The 17,202-nt window shown below is 42.7% G+C and overlaps 4 protein-coding genes across 4 annotated transcripts; 1 reads left to right on the top strand and 3 right to left on the bottom strand.

Moving 5' to 3' along the window:
* Positions 1 to 864: 864 nt before the first annotated feature.
* On the bottom strand, positions 865 to 3,238 carry LOC139752780 (trypsin-1-like). Its single transcript, XM_071668694.1, has 3 exons — positions 2,129 to 3,238; positions 1,718 to 1,938; positions 865 to 1,551 (listed from the first exon to the last, which is right to left on the bottom strand). The coding sequence occupies exons 1-3, from the start codon at positions 2,193 to 2,195 to the stop codon at positions 982 to 984; spliced, it is 858 nt and encodes a 285-aa protein (XP_071524795.1). The 5' UTR covers positions 2,196 to 3,238; the 3' UTR covers positions 865 to 981.
* Positions 3,239 to 4,510: 1,272 nt separating this feature from the next.
* Positions 4,511 to 5,850, bottom strand: LOC139752782 (trypsin-1-like). The gene is made up of 3 exons (XM_071668696.1): positions 5,693 to 5,850; positions 5,311 to 5,531; positions 4,511 to 5,104 (listed from the first exon to the last, which is right to left on the bottom strand). The coding sequence occupies exons 1-3, from the start codon at positions 5,733 to 5,735 to the stop codon at positions 4,568 to 4,570; spliced, it is 801 nt and encodes a 266-aa protein (XP_071524797.1). The 5' UTR covers positions 5,736 to 5,850; the 3' UTR covers positions 4,511 to 4,567.
* Positions 5,851 to 11,077: 5,227 nt separating this feature from the next.
* LOC139752783 (trypsin-1-like) lies at positions 11,078 to 12,421 on the bottom strand. The gene is made up of 3 exons (XM_071668697.1): positions 12,265 to 12,421; positions 11,883 to 12,103; positions 11,078 to 11,677 (listed from the first exon to the last, which is right to left on the bottom strand). Exons 1-3 carry the CDS (start codon positions 12,305 to 12,307, stop codon positions 11,141 to 11,143), a joined length of 801 nt encoding a protein of 266 aa, XP_071524798.1. The 5' UTR covers positions 12,308 to 12,421; the 3' UTR covers positions 11,078 to 11,140.
* Positions 12,422 to 15,583: 3,162 nt separating this feature from the next.
* LOC139752781 (trypsin-1-like) lies at positions 15,584 to 16,914 on the top strand. Its single transcript, XM_071668695.1, has 3 exons — positions 15,584 to 15,740; positions 15,891 to 16,111; positions 16,316 to 16,914. Exons 1-3 carry the CDS (start codon positions 15,659 to 15,661, stop codon positions 16,850 to 16,852), a joined length of 840 nt encoding a protein of 279 aa, XP_071524796.1. The 5' UTR covers positions 15,584 to 15,658; the 3' UTR covers positions 16,853 to 16,914.
* Positions 16,915 to 17,202: the final 288 nt, after the last annotated feature.

Raw genomic sequence — 17,202 nt, 5'->3', positions numbered from 1 at the left:
GTAAAGGATAATACATGTAGCATCATATATTTGCATACAGAATTAAATACGACAGCATATTGAGAGTTACTGACCTATTTTTTTATGTTCTCTAATGTTCTTAACATTGTTCTACCACTAGGTGGGTGCTCAAACAGCAACTGTCCAAAATCATCCAATTCATTTCGATCAAGTTTTCGCCTTCAACAGGCATCATCTGGAATCTACAGAAAAGAGAAAAGCTGCGTCACAAAACTGTGAGAGTTAGCAAGTCGGCCAGCGTCAGACTCAACCCTGTCTCGCAGTCAGGTAGAGCTAGAAGTCCCCCAGATGTGAGAACAGTGCTCCATACAAGGACGAATCAATCCCTTGTAGAAAAGGGGCAACTGTTAATAAAAAGATTAATACAGCTCAATATAGAACTTCCAGTGTCTAAGAGGTAGATTTAGCTGTGTAATTTGATGTTTCTAAGATAGACTTGTAGATGCCACAGTGAGAAGTATGTTTACTTCACTGTATGGTGTAACTACGGATCCATCTGTGACAACAAGTGTGTTTCCTTCATTGTATGGTGTAACTACGGATCCATCTGTGACAACAAGTGTGTTTCCTTCATTGTATGGTGTAACTACGGATCTATCTGTGACAACAAGTATGCTTTCTTCATTGTTTAGTATAAACACAGATCCATCTGAAGTTTCGTTGTCATCTATAAACTTTCAAAAGATGATAAATTTCAAATAGTCCAAAAACCCATTTTCATAAATTTCATATAAAACCCGCGATAACGTCGTTCATAATCTCATTTGGAAATGGATACCGCACCACATGAGACAAATATGACGACAGCATGACATAGTCACAGATGAAAATAAAACAAAAACAGCAATTTACAGAAACAATTTCCATTAGACAGATGATCAAGATTACTTATATCACGTTCTGTTGTGACTGATATGAAAGAAAACCTTCGTGAATTCACTGAGCAGCACAGATGCCAGCTTACACTCGCAACATTTTTAGGGAGGATCGTTTCACAGCATTTGCTTTGATCCAGTCGACGAAGTAAGCTACCTCAGTATACACGCCTGGGTAGTTTGGACGGGCACAGCCGTAGCCCCAAGACACGATGCCGGCCAGGTAGAGGGATCCATTTTCGTCATAGCAGACCAGAGGTCCGCCAGAGTCACCCTGACAGGAGTCCTTGCCGCCCTCTGGCACACCAGCGCAGATCATGGAGTCATCAATTTCGTCCTGGCCGTAAGCATCGCGGCACTCTGCGTCAGACACGATGGGCACAGTCACTTTCTGTAAGACACTTGGGCTGCTGCCTCCCTCAGTAGTGGTGCCCCAACCTGCGACAAAACAACATCCGGTGGCTTCCTGACCCTGCTTTGGAAGAGCAATAGCACTGACATATTCGTTGAAGATGAGGGGCTGAGAAAACTTCAGGAGGGAGATGTCGTTGCTGATGGTGAAGGCGTTGAAGTCCTCATGCTGGATGATTTTTGAAAGAACAACACTCTGTTCGTTCCCTTCATTCACATCCATATTATATTCACCAGCCACAACCTGCGGGGGTTAAGATATCAATGCATCTCAGTATTTCCTGTCTATATAATGGTCTAAGGTTCAGTCAGTAGTTAGGTGACTTTTAGAGAAATTGCGAGCAACCAAGAACAACAATGTAACCGCGTTTCACCGTGATATTAATCATCAACTATCGCTGGGTTCTGACCTGAAGGTAATCCGGGTTGTTTAAGTCCTCTCCCTGGACACAGTGAGCAGCAGAGATAGCCCAGTGTTCACTGTAGATGGAAGCCGCGCAGAAATGAAAGGCAAAGCCGAAGGAGATGTCCTGGAAGCTCAGCAGGAAAGGAAATTCACCGGGAGATGCGTCCGTACCGCCGACGATCTTGTTGAGACCTCGATGGAACTTGGGCTTGCCCGAGGGAGCGGCTGTGATGAAAACTGTGACTAAATAATTGGAACAGGTTGTGATGTACTCGTGATATTATCTCTTAAAGAGGAAGATAGGAAGTACTCAAACCAATATCTTATATACATACGTCTCAATAAAGGCCTGACTTCGAAGTAGAGAACTACTGGAAAAGCTAATAAGGCTGACTACGCAGAGGATATTACTGACCAAAGGCTCCAGCGAGGAGGAGGCAGAGCACGAGAGTCTTCATGGCTGGTCTCTGGTGAAGACGCATTCACCCCGCCATCATTTTATACACCATAGGCGGATACGCCGCACATGTCTTATCATTATCATGGCGACTACGACACACCTGCTTGCACGTAATACCGAGGGCATTTCTAAGTTTATTGACCATCTCTACGTATTCGTTTAACGATGCCATTGCTTGCTAACCCACTGGTCTGGTGTTTGCCATGTAATTACTAAGGTGTGATTTTCACTCTCGACTATTTCTATTCTCCGTTCCTGTTGGATTTACCCTCCCTCATCATGTGACATTTCCATATATTCTCCATGACTCTGTGAAAAAAGCACTCCACTCTCGTTCAACAGATGAATGAGGTATAATCAGTAAATGGTATATCTTCCGTTTTCCCTGACGGAGTGTGCCATCCGAGATTGTGTCTGCGCTCGACGGAAAAATCTTCCTTCTGCCTCTCCTTCGATGCATGTCAGTGCTCCAGCCTAACCCAAGGAAGGGAGGCCGCTTTGATACTTCGTACTGTCGTACACCTCAAATGATCTCTATTCTCTTCTCAAATTTCCCTCTGTCAGGAAACGTGAATGTCAGTCTTCTCTGTGATCCCCATACATACACGAAGATAACAAAGGCTCACACAGACACATTTCCCTTAGATTGGTGTGTGTGTGTGCGTGTGTGTGTGTGTGTGTGTGTGTGTGTGTGTGTGTGTGTGTGTGTGTGTGTGTGTGTGTGTGTGTGTGTTTGTCTATGCATATATACACAGGACTAAAGACATGTTACAGTCATACAAGGTTAAGAGACGGGGCAAATTGAGTATATAACTCTCTCCCCGTAACATACAACTAGTAATTACACATACAGAGAAACAACAACAAGAAAGAAAGAAAGAAGAAGAAAAAATAGGGACAGACTAAGCAGTGGATATAATGTGAAAGTAAGAAACTTATATAAAAAAAAAGGTGTAAAGAGATACTTTTACAGTATAGTAGTTGTGCACGAACATAAAGAAGTCTACACCCTTTCATGATATGTAAATGGCTCACGGACCGCCCTCTCCCTCCTCCCTGAGGTGGCGTGGGAGAGGAAGCAGAAGCGAACACCTGAGTTTGGGAATCACCTGTGGCATTAGCGCCACCAGCGACACGGTGGGTGCCAGTCGCAGAGGCAGGGGTCCCGGGAGAATCACCCGCGGCAGCCACCACAATGAGGAAGGAGGCGGTCAGGAGGTAACTCACACCCAGGGTGCTCACCTCCCTCAGACGCCTCCAGCAACCAGCTGGAGGTGGACAAGACCATATCAGTGGGCTAGAAAACACTCAAGTACTGTGCCGGGTAAAAGCCTGTGGGTGGATTCTGTCGCGTGAAGCATTTGCTTCTTTTTTTTTAAGGCTATTCATTTTCTTTTTTTGGTGAGTGGGAAATGGAAAACTCCACAGGGAAGAATGGAGGTGTGCTTTTTCCCAGCTTCATGTCTCCTTCTCGTTAGCCTGTTCGTTGTTGCTGACTATATAAGAGTTGCGAAATGTATTAGAAAAGGCATTCCTCATTTTCCTGGCAGGTAATTGGTTATGTTTAGAGATAAGATGAGAAAAGAATATATGCATTTTCAAAAAAATCTTCATTGAGTGCTTGATTTTAATATGTGAATGTTTTATCTTACTATCAACTGCATTTCCTTTAAAAATTCTAAGATAAACGTTTAGGAAACTTTCATGATTATATACTTCTTAGCCTCCGACGATTAAGTTTCTAAATCATTTCATTTTCACAAATCTTCCATAAAATCTATGATGCAACATATTTAGTCATCATTTCTTGCAGTTGGAGACGAATTATTATGTACATACAGATGATAATATGATACAACCGTAGTTGCAAAATACATCAGCAGTATCAACAAAGAGAACATGGAGACCAAATCTTGAGATGGAAGGATGAAATGAAAATGATTTTGAGCGACGGGGTCTGAATATGCAAGAGGGTGAAAGGCATGGGATAGGGCGAACTGGAACGCTATGATATACAGGGGTCGATGTGATATCAATTGACAAAACCAGGGAATGTGAAGTGTCCGGGGTAAACCATAGAAAGGTTTGTGGGGCCTGGTTGTGGCTAGAGAATTGTGGTTTCGGTGTATTACACATGACATCTAGAGAATGGATATAAGCGGATATGGCCTTTTCTTGGGCTATTCATAGTGCTGCCTCGCTAACACGGGAAACGGTGATTAATTTCAAGAATAAAAGAAAAAAAAAAATAACGCACAGATATAATTTTCACAAGCCCGAAAAACAAGATTACTTAAACATGAGCTAATTGGGAAATATAATGGGTAAAATCGAGAAGAATCTTAAAATTTTACTGATACCAGCTCACACAGTCAACATTCTTGAAAAGAATGCCTATACAGCATTTGCCTTGATCCAGTCGACGAAGTAAGCCACCTCGCAGTACACGCCTGGGTAGTTTGGACGGGCACAGCCGTAGCCCCAAGACACGATGCCAGCCAGGTAGAGGGACCCAGTGTCGCTGCAGGCCAGAGGTCCGCCAGAGTCACCCTGGCAGGAGTCCTTGCCGCCCTCTGGCACACCAGCGCAGATCATGGAGTCATCAATTTCGTTCTGGCCGTAAGCATCGCGGCACTCTGCGTCAGACACGATGGGCACAGTCACCTGCTGTAGGACATTTGGGCTGCTGCCTCCCTCAGTAGTGGTGCCCCAACCTGAGACAACACAGTCACCGCTGGCAGAATGACCCTTCGCTGGAATATCAATGGCCTCGACGAATTTGTTGAAGGTGAGGGGTTGAGAAAATTTAAGGAGGGAGATGTCGTTGCTGATGGTGAAGCCGTTGTAGTCCTCATGCTGGATGATCTTAGAGAGAACAACTGCCTGTTCGTTCCCTTCATTCACGTCCATGTTATGCTCACCAGCTACCACCTGTAAGGATTTGGAATAGATGCATCAGTAATCCTTAATGTCTATAATACAACATGATGCTTTTTAACTAGCCTCTGGACTATGATTACGTTTCAAGAAGTAAACGACAGATTCCATTGCAGTGAAGCAGCGAACAAGCAGAAAGGACACTGTTAATGTATTTTACAGTAACATTAAACAATTACTATGCTGATGTTTTAACTTACTTGAAGGTAATCCGGGTTGTTGAAGTCGTCTCCCTGGACACAGTGACCAGCACAGATAGCCCAATGTTCACTGTAGATGGAAGCCCCGCAGAAGTGGAAGGCACTGCCCCAGGAGATGTCCTGGAAGCTCAGCTGGTAGGGACGGTCACCGGGGGTGACGTCAGTACCACCGACGATCTTGTTCAGACCTCGGCGGAACGTGGGCTTGCCCGAGGGGGCGGCTGTACCAAAACGTGAAGTATTTGTCATCAGTTATTATGTACCGTATATGACAACTCTTATAAATGATCCAAAATGTATCAAGCAATGTTTGAAATGCATTGCGATAACGACCCAACTTGGAGAGAGAGTTATTAGTGAGAAACCTAAAGGTGTTACTGACCAAAGGCTCCAGCGAGGAGGAGGCAGAACACGAGGGTCTTCATGGCTGGTATCTGGTGAAGATCTACTGACACCGTCGCTATTTATACAGGCACTTGGGTTCTCTACACTTCTTATCCTTTTTTTTTTTATTTTGTGATAACTCTGCCCTAGCTGTACTCACATACTGTTGTGGGTATTTCCAAGTTCATATATCTATCTTATCTGATTTTCATTTTTTTCGCCCGTTGTCCTCGCATACCACCCACTCAACGCACTCGTAAATGTTTGATCATCATTTGCGTATAATGAGCTAGTATTTTACCAGTTGTATTGATTCTCTTGGCACAGAAGCTGTCTTCTCATTTAGGTCTATTACCTGATTCGTTTCTTTGCTGCCTTTCACAAACGATACTTTCTGGGCATCCTGACCACTCCTTTGCCTGAGAGTCAATCTCATGTCCACTGTGAGAGGGAAATCTCTGTACCTCCTGCTGGTTGCTGATCTCTATTTCAGTTCTCTGCTCAATGAATTCCACCTTTCATGAACCATATTCAACAAAAGCGCATGTCTTCTGATTTTCCTCAGCCATCATTTAATCCAGTGACCTAACGCTTCACTTGTTTACCAACACTCCTGCGTGGTCCTTCATGTTTCCGTGATGATTAACTTGTACGGTCACTTGCTTGACTTGTGTCTCATCTGCACAATGAAGTAAACCATCTTGACACTTAATTAAGACTGTCTTTATAAACACTTCGCGTCTTGTTCTCATATCTTGCACAAATATTACGCGACTGCATTCAGTTTCATCGCAGTCGATGCAAAACAATCCACCTCACTTTTATCACCGTGAATATTTGTGTTTCTCTTTTGTTTTAATCGTACTTCAGTACCACACAAGTTTCTCCACTTCTATACTTAAATAAGAAGGTCAGGTTGTTTCAGGTAAGACTTTTTAAACTTCTATAATTTCTTTTTTTTCTTGTGTGACTATTTTTCGTTCTATGTATTACATATGAGAGAGAGAGAGAGAGAGAGAGAGAGAGAGAGAGAGAGAGAGAGAGAGAGAGAGAGAGAGAGAGAGAGAGAGAGAGAGAGAACGAGGAAGTGATCTGCCAAAACTCAAACAACGGTCTTCTCTTGGGCTCCATAGTATCATACTATTGGTTAAGGGAACAAGATTACTCAGGAGGTGGAAGTGAAGCCTGGAAACTAAGATACGATCAGATATATTACTTTCTTCACCAGAGGGAAAGCATATAAAGGATGGACACGTTACATGTGAAACTCGAAAACGTTTGAATCACTTCTGTTGATTTAAACATCTCTCTTTTTTCTTCTCCTCCCATGACACTAATGTTGTACCGGTATCATCACTTCTGTCAACCTGATGACATAGTTTGCCTTAATGATCGCCTCAGTTACTCTGCTATTATACTTTCAAGCTCGTTTCTTTCACCCTCTACTACTACCTCTTCGCATCCAAGAAATCGTGATATGAAAATCCACTTAATCAAACGTGTGGTGTTATAACATTATTCGTTTCCTCTGACACAACCAAGTAACTGTTGCACCAGATGAAAGTCTTCTATGCATTCACCATATCTGGCCATACTGTCGTGGTGACCTTTATCCAAAAATGAAACTTACCATAATTAGGTTTCGGCTCTTGTAGAAGAATCCTAACTTCTACATGTAATACTGCATAGAGGGTGTTCTTATAGACGCAGATCTTACCCCTAACGTTTTTGTCTCGGTAGTTGGGATATTCTTAATGAAAGTAGATCACAATGAATCGGTAATGTAAAGTCATAAACTAAGGACAACTAGTAGGTCTGGTTAGAAATAATTCTACAGACCTTAAAAACCATCGTTTGGTCGATGAGATTTTCAGTCGCACTATTGCTCACGTCCTTGAAGTCTGCCTGCGGTCGAAGTCCCTCTTATATCGCAGCAGCCAGAGTGGTAAAGCCAGCTATTTCCCCACATATTCACCTTCGCCCTGATATCTTAGCTACGGAGATGTAGGTCGGAGGAAGCACTGGGTTTCCCTATCAAATGAAGGCCATCTTCCTGTGAAAGTCTCTTGCAATAGCACATGTCTGTTTTTGACTGCACCCAGTGGGATCTCGTCACCTGCCACTAAACTGCGTGTATGATTCAATTGATACTACCTCACAACACTTAGAGTCATACCAACTTACAGTGTCTCTGACAGTATTCCAGAGAATTCGAAAACCTGGTAGTTTTCAAAAAGACATCATCAAAGGTTACAAGATGATTATGGAAGGAGCAATATCTGCTTCACAGTTTCCATTCGCTGATTGCTCAATGCAACGCTCTGGGAAGAGTGTTGATGAAATGAGACTAAAACTCACCAATGTTTGCTCTTATATTCACTATTACTCAGATCACCATGAAAGAATTAAACTATCATCATACCAATCGATGTGAGGGAATTACGTATATGCAGTCCGGAATTTATTGATGATGTGTTTGACAAGATATATTGTACTTGATCCAAGTTAAAGTACCCTATATCTTTCATTGATAAATCTCATAAGTTGGCAAAGAGATCATTTTATACAGTTAAAACCAAATCTCCCATCTATACCAAGAATCTTACATTTCTCCCTTCTAGTGATGATCTTACATAACTTCCCAAGTTGCTTAAAACCTTTAATGTAAAAGTAGACTTCAGCAATAACAATACTATAAAGAATATATTGATGAAAAGACTGGCCAGAAAATTCTGCGGGCTGTATTTACAGAATCCCATGTAAAAGCTGTAATATGTTTTATGTTTGGCAGACTGGTAAGGATCTTTATGTTAGACTTAAGCAACATAAATGAAGTACAACAACAGGACAAAAATCGAATGCGTTGCACAATCATGTTAAAAACTATGACCATTTTATTGACTGCAGTAACGCTAATTCCGTTATCAACTGTAACTCCTTTACCACGAGAAATATAATTGAATCTTCTATCATTAAATATACAAAGTATTGTAACATTAAGATTAGAGAAGGTCCACATAAACTGGAGCGCATTTGTCGTAGGCAAAATCTACAAACAGTTCTCTTTTCTGTCTACATAATCTTATGACAGGCATGATGCTAGACACGAACACCATCAAACCGAATACCACCATCCAGTAACAACTGTTTGCCAATGGTGTCTTCGCTGTGTCTCCTCCTTAACAGACTGTTCTACGTCTTCTACTTCATTCTTGTATCTCCCCTGACGATGTGATCATTACACGAAAGTGCACTTGGAAACTTATCATGTTTCATTTTCCCCGCGGTCATATATATATATATATATATATATATATATATATATATATATATATATATATATATATATATATATATATACATATGTATATATATATATATATATATATATATATATATATATATATATATATATATATATATATATATATATTATATTGTTTATTATTTATTTTGCTTTGTCGCTGTCTCCCGCATGTGCGAGGTAGCGCAAGGAAACAGAAGAAAGAAATGGCCCAACCCACCCCCATACACATGTATATACACACACGTCCACACACGCAAACATAGACACCCATACATCTCAATGTACACATATATATACACACACAGACACATATATATGTACCCATGCACACAATTCACACTGCCTGCCTTTATTCATTCCCATCGCCACCTCGCCACACTTGGAATACCATCCCCCTCCCCCCTCATGTGTGCGAGGTAGCGCTAGGAAAAGATAACAAAGGCCCCATTCATTCACACTCAGTCTCCAGCTGTCATGCAATAATGCCCGAAACCACAGCTCCCTTTCCACATCCAGGCCCCACACAACTTTCCATGGTTTACCTCAGACGCTTCACATGCCCTGATTCAATCCACTGACAGCACGTCAACCCCGGTATACCACATCGATCCAATTCACTCTATTCCTTGCCCGCCTTTCACCCTCCTGCATGTTCAGGCCCCGATCACACAAAATCTTTTTCACTCCATCTTTCCACCTGCAATTTGGTCTCCCACTTCTCCTCGTTCCTTCCACCTCCGACACATACATCCTCTTGGTCAATCTTTCCTCACTCATTCTCTCCATGTGCCCAAACCACTTCAAAACACCCTCTTCTGCTCTCTCAACCACGCTCTTTTTATTTCCACACATCTCTCTTACCCTTACATTACTTACTCGATCAAACCACCTCACACCACACATTGTCCTCAAACATCTAATTTCCAGCACATCCACCCTCCTGCGCACAACTCTATCCATAGCCCACGCCTCGCAACCATACAACATTGTTGGAACCACTATTCCTTCAAACATACCCATTTTTGCTTTCCGAGATAATGTTCTCGACTTCCACACATTCTTCAATGCTCCCAGGATTTTCACCCCCTCCCCCACCCTATGATTCACCTCCGCTTCCATGGTTCCATTCGCTGCCAGATCCACTCCCAAATATCTAAAACACTTTACTTCCTCCAGTTTTTCTCCATTGAAACTTAACTCCCAAATGACTTGACCCTCAACCCTACTGTACCCATTAACCTTGCTCTTATTCACATTTACTCTTAACTTTCTTCTTTCACACACTTCAATTTTTTTTCCTTTTTTTGTGTAAGTTTACGGATCATGTTTCAATTATAACGTAAATATATCATTCTTATGGAAGTGTACATTAGAAGGAGCACAGGAAAATGCTCTGACATCCTCTTCTTGTCACTGTTTGTGGAAACGTATACTTGTGTTTGTTCAGTACCCCGGCAACGATCATTCTAACTTAAAGCACATTTCTTTTATATCATTTTCAAAACTGGTTGCATATAGTAGTAATAGGATACGTGGGGGATTATTTGAATAATATTCGAAGAGAGAGAGAGAGAGAGAGAGAGAGAGAGAGAGAGAGAGAGAGAGAGAGAGAGAGAGAGAGAGAGAGAGAGAGAGAGAGAGAGAGAGAGAGAGTCGACGATTTTTATTTTAACTTTGAAAAAGGTTTGTTTCGGAAACACAAAATCGTGTTAACAAAAAGCCCAAGTAATAGCGTCGACAGGTTCAGAAATCATTAATGTTTTCGAAAATAAAATGTTCTTAGAATCTTTGGGTTTCAAGAACAGATTTTGTATCCTTCAAAACAAGAGACGAATAGTGTTTAGTGACTCGAAGCCACTTTAATAATTCTGCTATAAATTCTTAAATATTACATGAATCTTACTTACTTTCACTAAACATGTTTGATGAATGGTGATAATAACATTAAAACTGATGAACAAAGTACCAATATCAATTGGTTACAAATATCGTCTAGTTATATAGGCTTATATCCCACAAGGCTGAAAAAACAAGATCACTTTGTTTTACTGGGAGTCTTAAGAGAGAAAACATATGTGAATTTGCATGGTTTTATTGATGCCGGAATATACTTCCAACATTCTCAGAGAGAAAGAATCCTTACACAGCATTTGCCTTGATCCAGTCGACGAAGTAAGCCACCTCGCAGTACACGCCTGGGTAGTTTGGACGGGCACAGCCGTAGCCCCAAGACACGATGCCAGCCAGGTAGCGAGACCCAGTGTCGCTGCAGGCCAGAGGTCCGCCAGAGTCACCCTGGCAGGAGTCCTTGCCGCCCTCTGGCACACCAGCGCAGATCATGGAGTCATCAATATCGCTCTGGCCGTAAGCATCGCGGCAATCTGCGTCAGACACGATGGGCACAGTCACCTGCTGTAGGACACTTGGGCTGCTGCCTCCCTCAGAGAGGGCACCCCAGCCTGAGACGACACAGTCACCGCTGGCAGAATGACCCTGCGCTGGAATAGCAATGGCACTGACGAATTCGTTGAAGGTGAGGGGTTGAGAAAATTTAAGGAGGGAGACGTCGTTGCTGATGGTGAAGCCGTTGTAGTCCTCATGCTGGATGATTTTAGAGAGAACAACCTTCTGTTCGTTCCCTTCATTCACACCCATGTTATGCTCACCAGCTACAACCTGTAAGGATTTGGAATAGAGGCATCAGTATTTTTTAATGTGTATATTACAACATGATGCTTTTTAACTAGCCTTAGACTATGATTTCGTTTCAAGAAGTAAACGACATATTCCATTAGAGTGAAGCAGCGAACAAGCAGAAAGGACACTGTTAATGTATTTTACAGTAACATTAAACAATTACTATACTGATGTTTTAACTTACTTGAAGGTAATACGGGTTGTTGAAGTCCTCTCCCTGGACACAGTGACCAGCACAGATGGCCCAGTGTTCACTGTAGATGGAAGCCCCGCAGAAGTGGTAGCCACTGCCCCAGGAGATGTCCTGGAAGCTCAGCTGATAGGGAAGTTCACCGGGGGTGACGTCAGTACCACCGACGATCTTGTTCAGACCTCGGCGGAACGTGGGCTTGCCCGAGGGGGCGGCTGTACCAAAACGTGAAGTATTTGTCATCAGTTATTATGTACCGTATATGACAACTCTTATAAATGATCCAAAATGTTTCAAGCAATGTTTGAAATGCATTGCGATAACGACCCAACTTGTGGAGAGAGTTATTAGTGAGAAACCTAAAGGTGTTACTGACCAAAGGCTCCAGCGAGGAGGAGGCAGAACACGAGGGTCTTCATGGCTGGTATCTGGTGAAGATCTGCTGACGCCGTCGCTATTTATACAGGCCAGGCGGGTACTATAATCTTCTTATCATTGTTTTTGAAGTGGTGACCTTGCCCAAAAATGCTCTAAAACACAGCCGTAGGATTTTCAAAACTCGTTTTCTATCTATCTCCTCTGTCCTTGGATACTGACCAATGCTATTTTGTTTCCTTTTGGGCCGTAATGTTTCCATTTTCTTCCTTTTTTCTACTTATATGGTCGTTATTTTAGCTGGCACATTACTATCATTTTTCTTTCTTGGCAAACTTGTTTTCTGGTTTATATATCCTGCATCATTTCCCTCTTTATAGCATTGTATGATATGAATATCACCCGCACGTCTCGTCTTCTGCTTTGCCATAAGACAAGTCTCGCGGGTATTGCAATACATGGATAACTCTATCTGCTACAATTGCCTCTCCCTCCTGAAGTTAGAGTCACCATAAATCTCTTCTTTTCACACAGCAGCATTCCAGTTTTCACCAAAGACTGTCATCAATAAACTTCGATCTCCATTACTTATCCTTCTGTCATCAATGAATCCATTGCTCTAAATTCTTATACTTTTCGTATCAAAATCCAACTCGACCGCCTGAACTCTACTAGGAAGCTAAAGTCCTCAACTCATTGCATCAGATCATCTGGTAATAGTCTTGGATGCTTCCCTTTTTATCCTCAACTCTCACAATAATCTTACGTAACTGTTCTTACTAGTCGTTCTCTTGGTACAGTACCTTCCACTTCACCTCTATTGCTGTCATACTTGAAATCCACTCGCATACCTAACATACTTCAGTACTACACAATATACCCCTTTCCTTTATGGATGTGATGACATATTGTGAATCATCACGGTACGATCTCCCTTGTCTCTTATTGGCCCTATGTCTGCTCACTATGCTAGCCTTAAAAGCTGCATCTTTGTAATATTGTGGTTTTACGTGAGATGGAGAACCAAGAGAGATAGTGAGTCCTCCTTCACACTGATAGTCATAGCAAGCGCATGTAAAGAGATGGTAAGTGTTGTCTTTTTTCTGTATTTCCGGCAAGGATTCATCTTACATTTCAGGTATTGGCCAATTCTGTACGGCTCTACTTTATCCATAGAGGTTTAGAATTGATAGACACACATCTTCACCCTTAACAAGTTCGTAACATTTATAGTTCGTCTGATTTTTATTCCTGGCGACATCGGTGCTTGATGTAAGAAAATCCTTCTGACATACAGCACCAGCGCTTGTGAAAAGACAAGTTCTAGATGTGACTGGGAAAGATAACTGGCAATCTCTTCAGTATGGAGTGCTCGAGTCTGTGGCTCATATCTCACCGAAACTACATACAGTAGGAGACTCAACACGCTGATCATCCCTTTGTGAGTATATGTACGATTTATGAATAACCGATGACGGAGCCTCTGGAGATGGCGCTGTATCTCAGCTACAAGTGATGCATCATGACTGATGGACTGTTTCCTCGTCTTTCCTGTGCATCATCCGCATTGTTAGGTACAACTGTACTCGTCGCCTCATTGGGTGGGAACCACAAGCAACTGTTGTCAAGGGCACCGAAAAGGCTCCCTCTGTATCACCCCCCACCCCTAAGCTACACGTGGGAAGGCAATGTGGGTATTGTAGTCCACTGGGAAATGTTGCTTTTGTTTATACTTTAGTTTCTTAACGATATCGAGATGGCAGACCTTGAAAACCGAAGGACATTATAAATAGTCTTCATAACAGAGTGTTCACTACAATTAGGTTAAGGAACTTGAAGATCTACTTTTTTACTTGCGTTAAGTTGGGTGTTTACGCCAGGTAGGGAGATAAACAGATCTAAGTTTACAGAACTTGCACGAGGTAAAAGATTCTAGACTTTTCTTTGGAAAAGACGGGAGCTGACCGACATGCCCAGAACGTGCGTGTGACTTCAAAATGATACGTATCTAGCAACCGGAGACGCGCAAGCAGGAGTAGAGACGACGCTTTTTCTTTTTTTTTTTTCCTTTTTTGTCGAGGGAAACCAACCACACAAGGAGTTCTGGAACCAGCGGATATCCTTCTCGCGTCCGCCTGTGACCACATGGAAACTCAAAACCGACTGCTGACAACCTCGAAACTTACGAGAGGCAGGAAACATCTCATTTTTGCCATGAGAGAAGCAAGGAAAACCTGAGGAGATTAGAAATATGAACTGAAGTGTCGCACGTTACTTAAAGAGGAGAAAAATCCCAGACGAGAGAGAGAGAGAGAGAGAGAGAGAGAGAGAGAGAGAGAGAGAGAGAGAGAGAGAGAGAGAGAGAAGAAAGAGAGAACCACGCGAGGGTTACGAGGCGCGCCGGAGTCAGAAAGTCCCTACTATTTCAGCGACTAATTTGTGACTCAATTTTCCATCGAGCTCGTCTGATGTTCTACACCGTCGTGGCACATGCTCACTTCACAGGGATACAAGACGACTCTTCGACAAGGAGCGAAAAATCACAACATATGAGAAAAAAAAAAAACCCCACTTCAGACGAGGGAAACCCTAGGCCTCAAAACTGTCTAGAAGGATTAGAAGAAAAAGGTCTTTCACTGGCCCTTACATCCGCGATTGCAGATAAGTACGTGGCGACGTGACCTGGCATAGCGACGATTGCCGGTTGATCCCATGGCCTTTCCGCCTGAATCATTAGTGGTGTATGGAAATGAATGACCAGAGAAGCTCAAGTCCAAATCTGGAACATATTCTCACGAAGTAGCTTACCCGAGTCTGAATGGGTTTACGGAAGAGAATCATCTTCAGAAAGACTATGCGAGATTTACAAAGAAAGCATTCCTCATTGAAAAACAAAACACCATTCCTGGGAATATGTAAGTATGATTACTACAGAGAATACTACAATTTGCGTTATTACATCAGAATGGTGTTCCATGAAACTTATATGTAGCCAACGAAGCAGCTCAGTTACCGGCTTAGTTCGATCTCATAGATGGATTTGATTCAAGGAGTGAGTGGAAAAAACTGAGAGGGATTCTCGTACGAAAGACTGCATAAAGGTAATGAGAAAACATCATGAGGAGGGGGGGGGGGGGGAAATCCATGGACTGAGAGAATCAATACTCCAACTAATATGCTCGTAGATCACCGGTGGAAAATGACATGAAATCTTAACACTTGCAACGGACGCTCTAGAGCTTTGGTTGGTAGATATGCATGGATAAAGTAAAAACATTAGAATCCCAGATAAATGCCTTGGAAAGTCCCACGGTGCTGCTTGAGAGCAGGTGGGGAGGAGTCACCACAAGAAAAACAAAGATAAGGAGTTTGGCGAACCCGCCTGGCCTGTATAAATGGCGAAGGCGTCAGCAGATCTTCACCAGAGACCAGCCATGAAGACCCTCGTGTTCTGCCTCCTCCTCGCTGGAGCCTTTGGTCAGTAACATCCTCTACGTAGTCAACGTCTGTTCATTTACCAAGATATATAAAATACTGCTTTACGCTTTTCAGACCTTCAGTTCTAGGTGATATCATAATCAGTACATCACACTACTGACGATTGTCTTATCACATATCTGTCCACAGCCGCCCCCTCGGGCAAGCCCACGTTCCGCCGAGGTCTGAACAAGATCGTAGGTGGTACTGACGTCACCCCCGGTGAACTTCCTTACCAGCTGAGCTTCCAGGACATCTCCTGGGGCTTTGCCTTCCACTTCTGCGGGGCTTCCATCTACAATGAACACTGGGCTATCTGTGCTGGTCACTGTGTCCAGGGAGAGGATATGGACAAACCAGATTATCTCCAAGTAAGTCAGAACATTGACACAAATATTAAGTAGTTAATTTCAAAGTGAAGCGAATAAACAAAGTTGTTCTGTGCTTCACTATAGATGACTAAAATATTCACTTCTTATAAACATGTTCATAGTGTAATGCCTATACTAAAGGGCATAATGCTGAACTATATATACATTAAGAAATACTGATATATCTATTCCAAATCCTTCCAGGTTGTAGCTGGTGAGCATGACATGGATGTGAATGAAGGGAACGAACAGACAGTTATTCTCTCTAAGATCATCCAGCATGAGGACTACAACGCCTTCACTATCAGCAACGACGTCTCCCTCCTTAAATTTTCTCAACCCCTCACCTTCAACGAATTCGTCAGTGCCATTGCTATTCCAGCGCAGGGTCATTCTGCCAGCGGTAACTGTGTTGTCTCAGGTTGGGGCACCACTGTTGAGGGAGGCAGCAGCCCAGATGTCCTACAGAAGGTGACTGTGCCCATCGTGTCTGACGCAGAGTGCCGCAATGCTTACGGCCAGAACGAAATTGATGACTCCATGATCTGCGCTGGTGTGCCAGAGGGCGGCAAGGACTCCTGCCAGGGTGACTCTGGCGGACCTCTGGCCTGCAGCGACACTGGGTCCGACTACCTGGCTGGCATCGTGTCTTGGGGCTACGGCTGTGCCCGTCCAAACTACCCAGGCGTGTACTGCGAGGTGGCTTACTTCGTCGACTGGATCAAGGCAAATGCTGTGTAATCGCTCTCTCTGAGAACGATGCGAATGTAAGATGGCATCAGTAAAACATCATGAATTCATAACGATTTTTCCTCTCACATCACAACAGAATATGATGCTAGTAATCAAATGAGTTGCAATCAGAAAAGAGTTTTGCATCCAGATGTTACTTTTCATCTCTGGCTGTCAGGTTACCAGTCTAAAAGAAACAAGAAATAATCTTGTAATGCTATGGACTTTATGGTACAATTCTACAGATGGATTAATATCGTCTGAAATTCCGTTGTTTGTTTTAGAAAGGTTTTGTATTGTCTCGACATAGTAATCAGGCTATCAGTCGCTGGTTTACGAAACCCTGGTACAATGTAACT

The sequence above is a fragment of the Panulirus ornatus genome, chromosome 13 (assembly GCF_036320965.1).
Source record: "Panulirus ornatus isolate Po-2019 chromosome 13, ASM3632096v1, whole genome shotgun sequence".
Classification (NCBI taxonomy): Eukaryota; Metazoa; Arthropoda; class Malacostraca; order Decapoda; family Palinuridae; genus Panulirus; species Panulirus ornatus.
This window is presented reverse-complemented; position numbering and strand designations above follow the sequence as displayed.

Coding starts and splice junctions, on each gene's coding strand:
- LOC139752782 (XM_071668696.1), bottom strand. CDS start 5,735: ATGAAGACCCTCGTGTTCTGCCTCCTCCTCGCTGGAGCCTTTG. Junction 5,532..5,692: donor CCTCCTCGCTGGAGCCTTTG/GTCAGTAACACC, acceptor GTTTTGGTACAG/CCGCCCCCTCGGGCAAGCCC. Junction 5,105..5,310: donor ACAACCCGGATTACCTTCAA/GTAAGTTAAAAC, acceptor AAATCCTTACAG/GTGGTAGCTGGTGAGCATAA.
- LOC139752780 (XM_071668694.1), bottom strand. CDS start 2,195: ATGCGTCTTCACCAGAGACCAGCCATGAAGACTCTCGTGCTCTGCCTC. Junction 1,939..2,128: donor CCTCCTCGCTGGAGCCTTTG/GTCAGTAATATC, acceptor TTTTCATCACAG/CCGCTCCCTCGGGCAAGCCC. Junction 1,552..1,717: donor ACAACCCGGATTACCTTCAG/GTCAGAACCCAG, acceptor TAACCCCCGCAG/GTTGTGGCTGGTGAATATAA.
- LOC139752781 (XM_071668695.1), top strand. CDS start 15,659: ATGGCGAAGGCGTCAGCAGATCTTCACCAGAGACCAGCCATGAAGACC. Junction 15,741..15,890: donor CCTCCTCGCTGGAGCCTTTG/GTCAGTAACATC, acceptor ATCTGTCCACAG/CCGCCCCCTCGGGCAAGCCC. Junction 16,112..16,315: donor ACAAACCAGATTATCTCCAA/GTAAGTCAGAAC, acceptor AAATCCTTCCAG/GTTGTAGCTGGTGAGCATGA.
- LOC139752783 (XM_071668697.1), bottom strand. CDS start 12,307: ATGAAGACCCTCGTGTTCTGCCTCCTCCTCGCTGGAGCCTTTG. Junction 12,104..12,264: donor CCTCCTCGCTGGAGCCTTTG/GTCAGTAACACC, acceptor GTTTTGGTACAG/CCGCCCCCTCGGGCAAGCCC. Junction 11,678..11,882: donor ACAACCCGTATTACCTTCAA/GTAAGTTAAAAC, acceptor AAATCCTTACAG/GTTGTAGCTGGTGAGCATAA.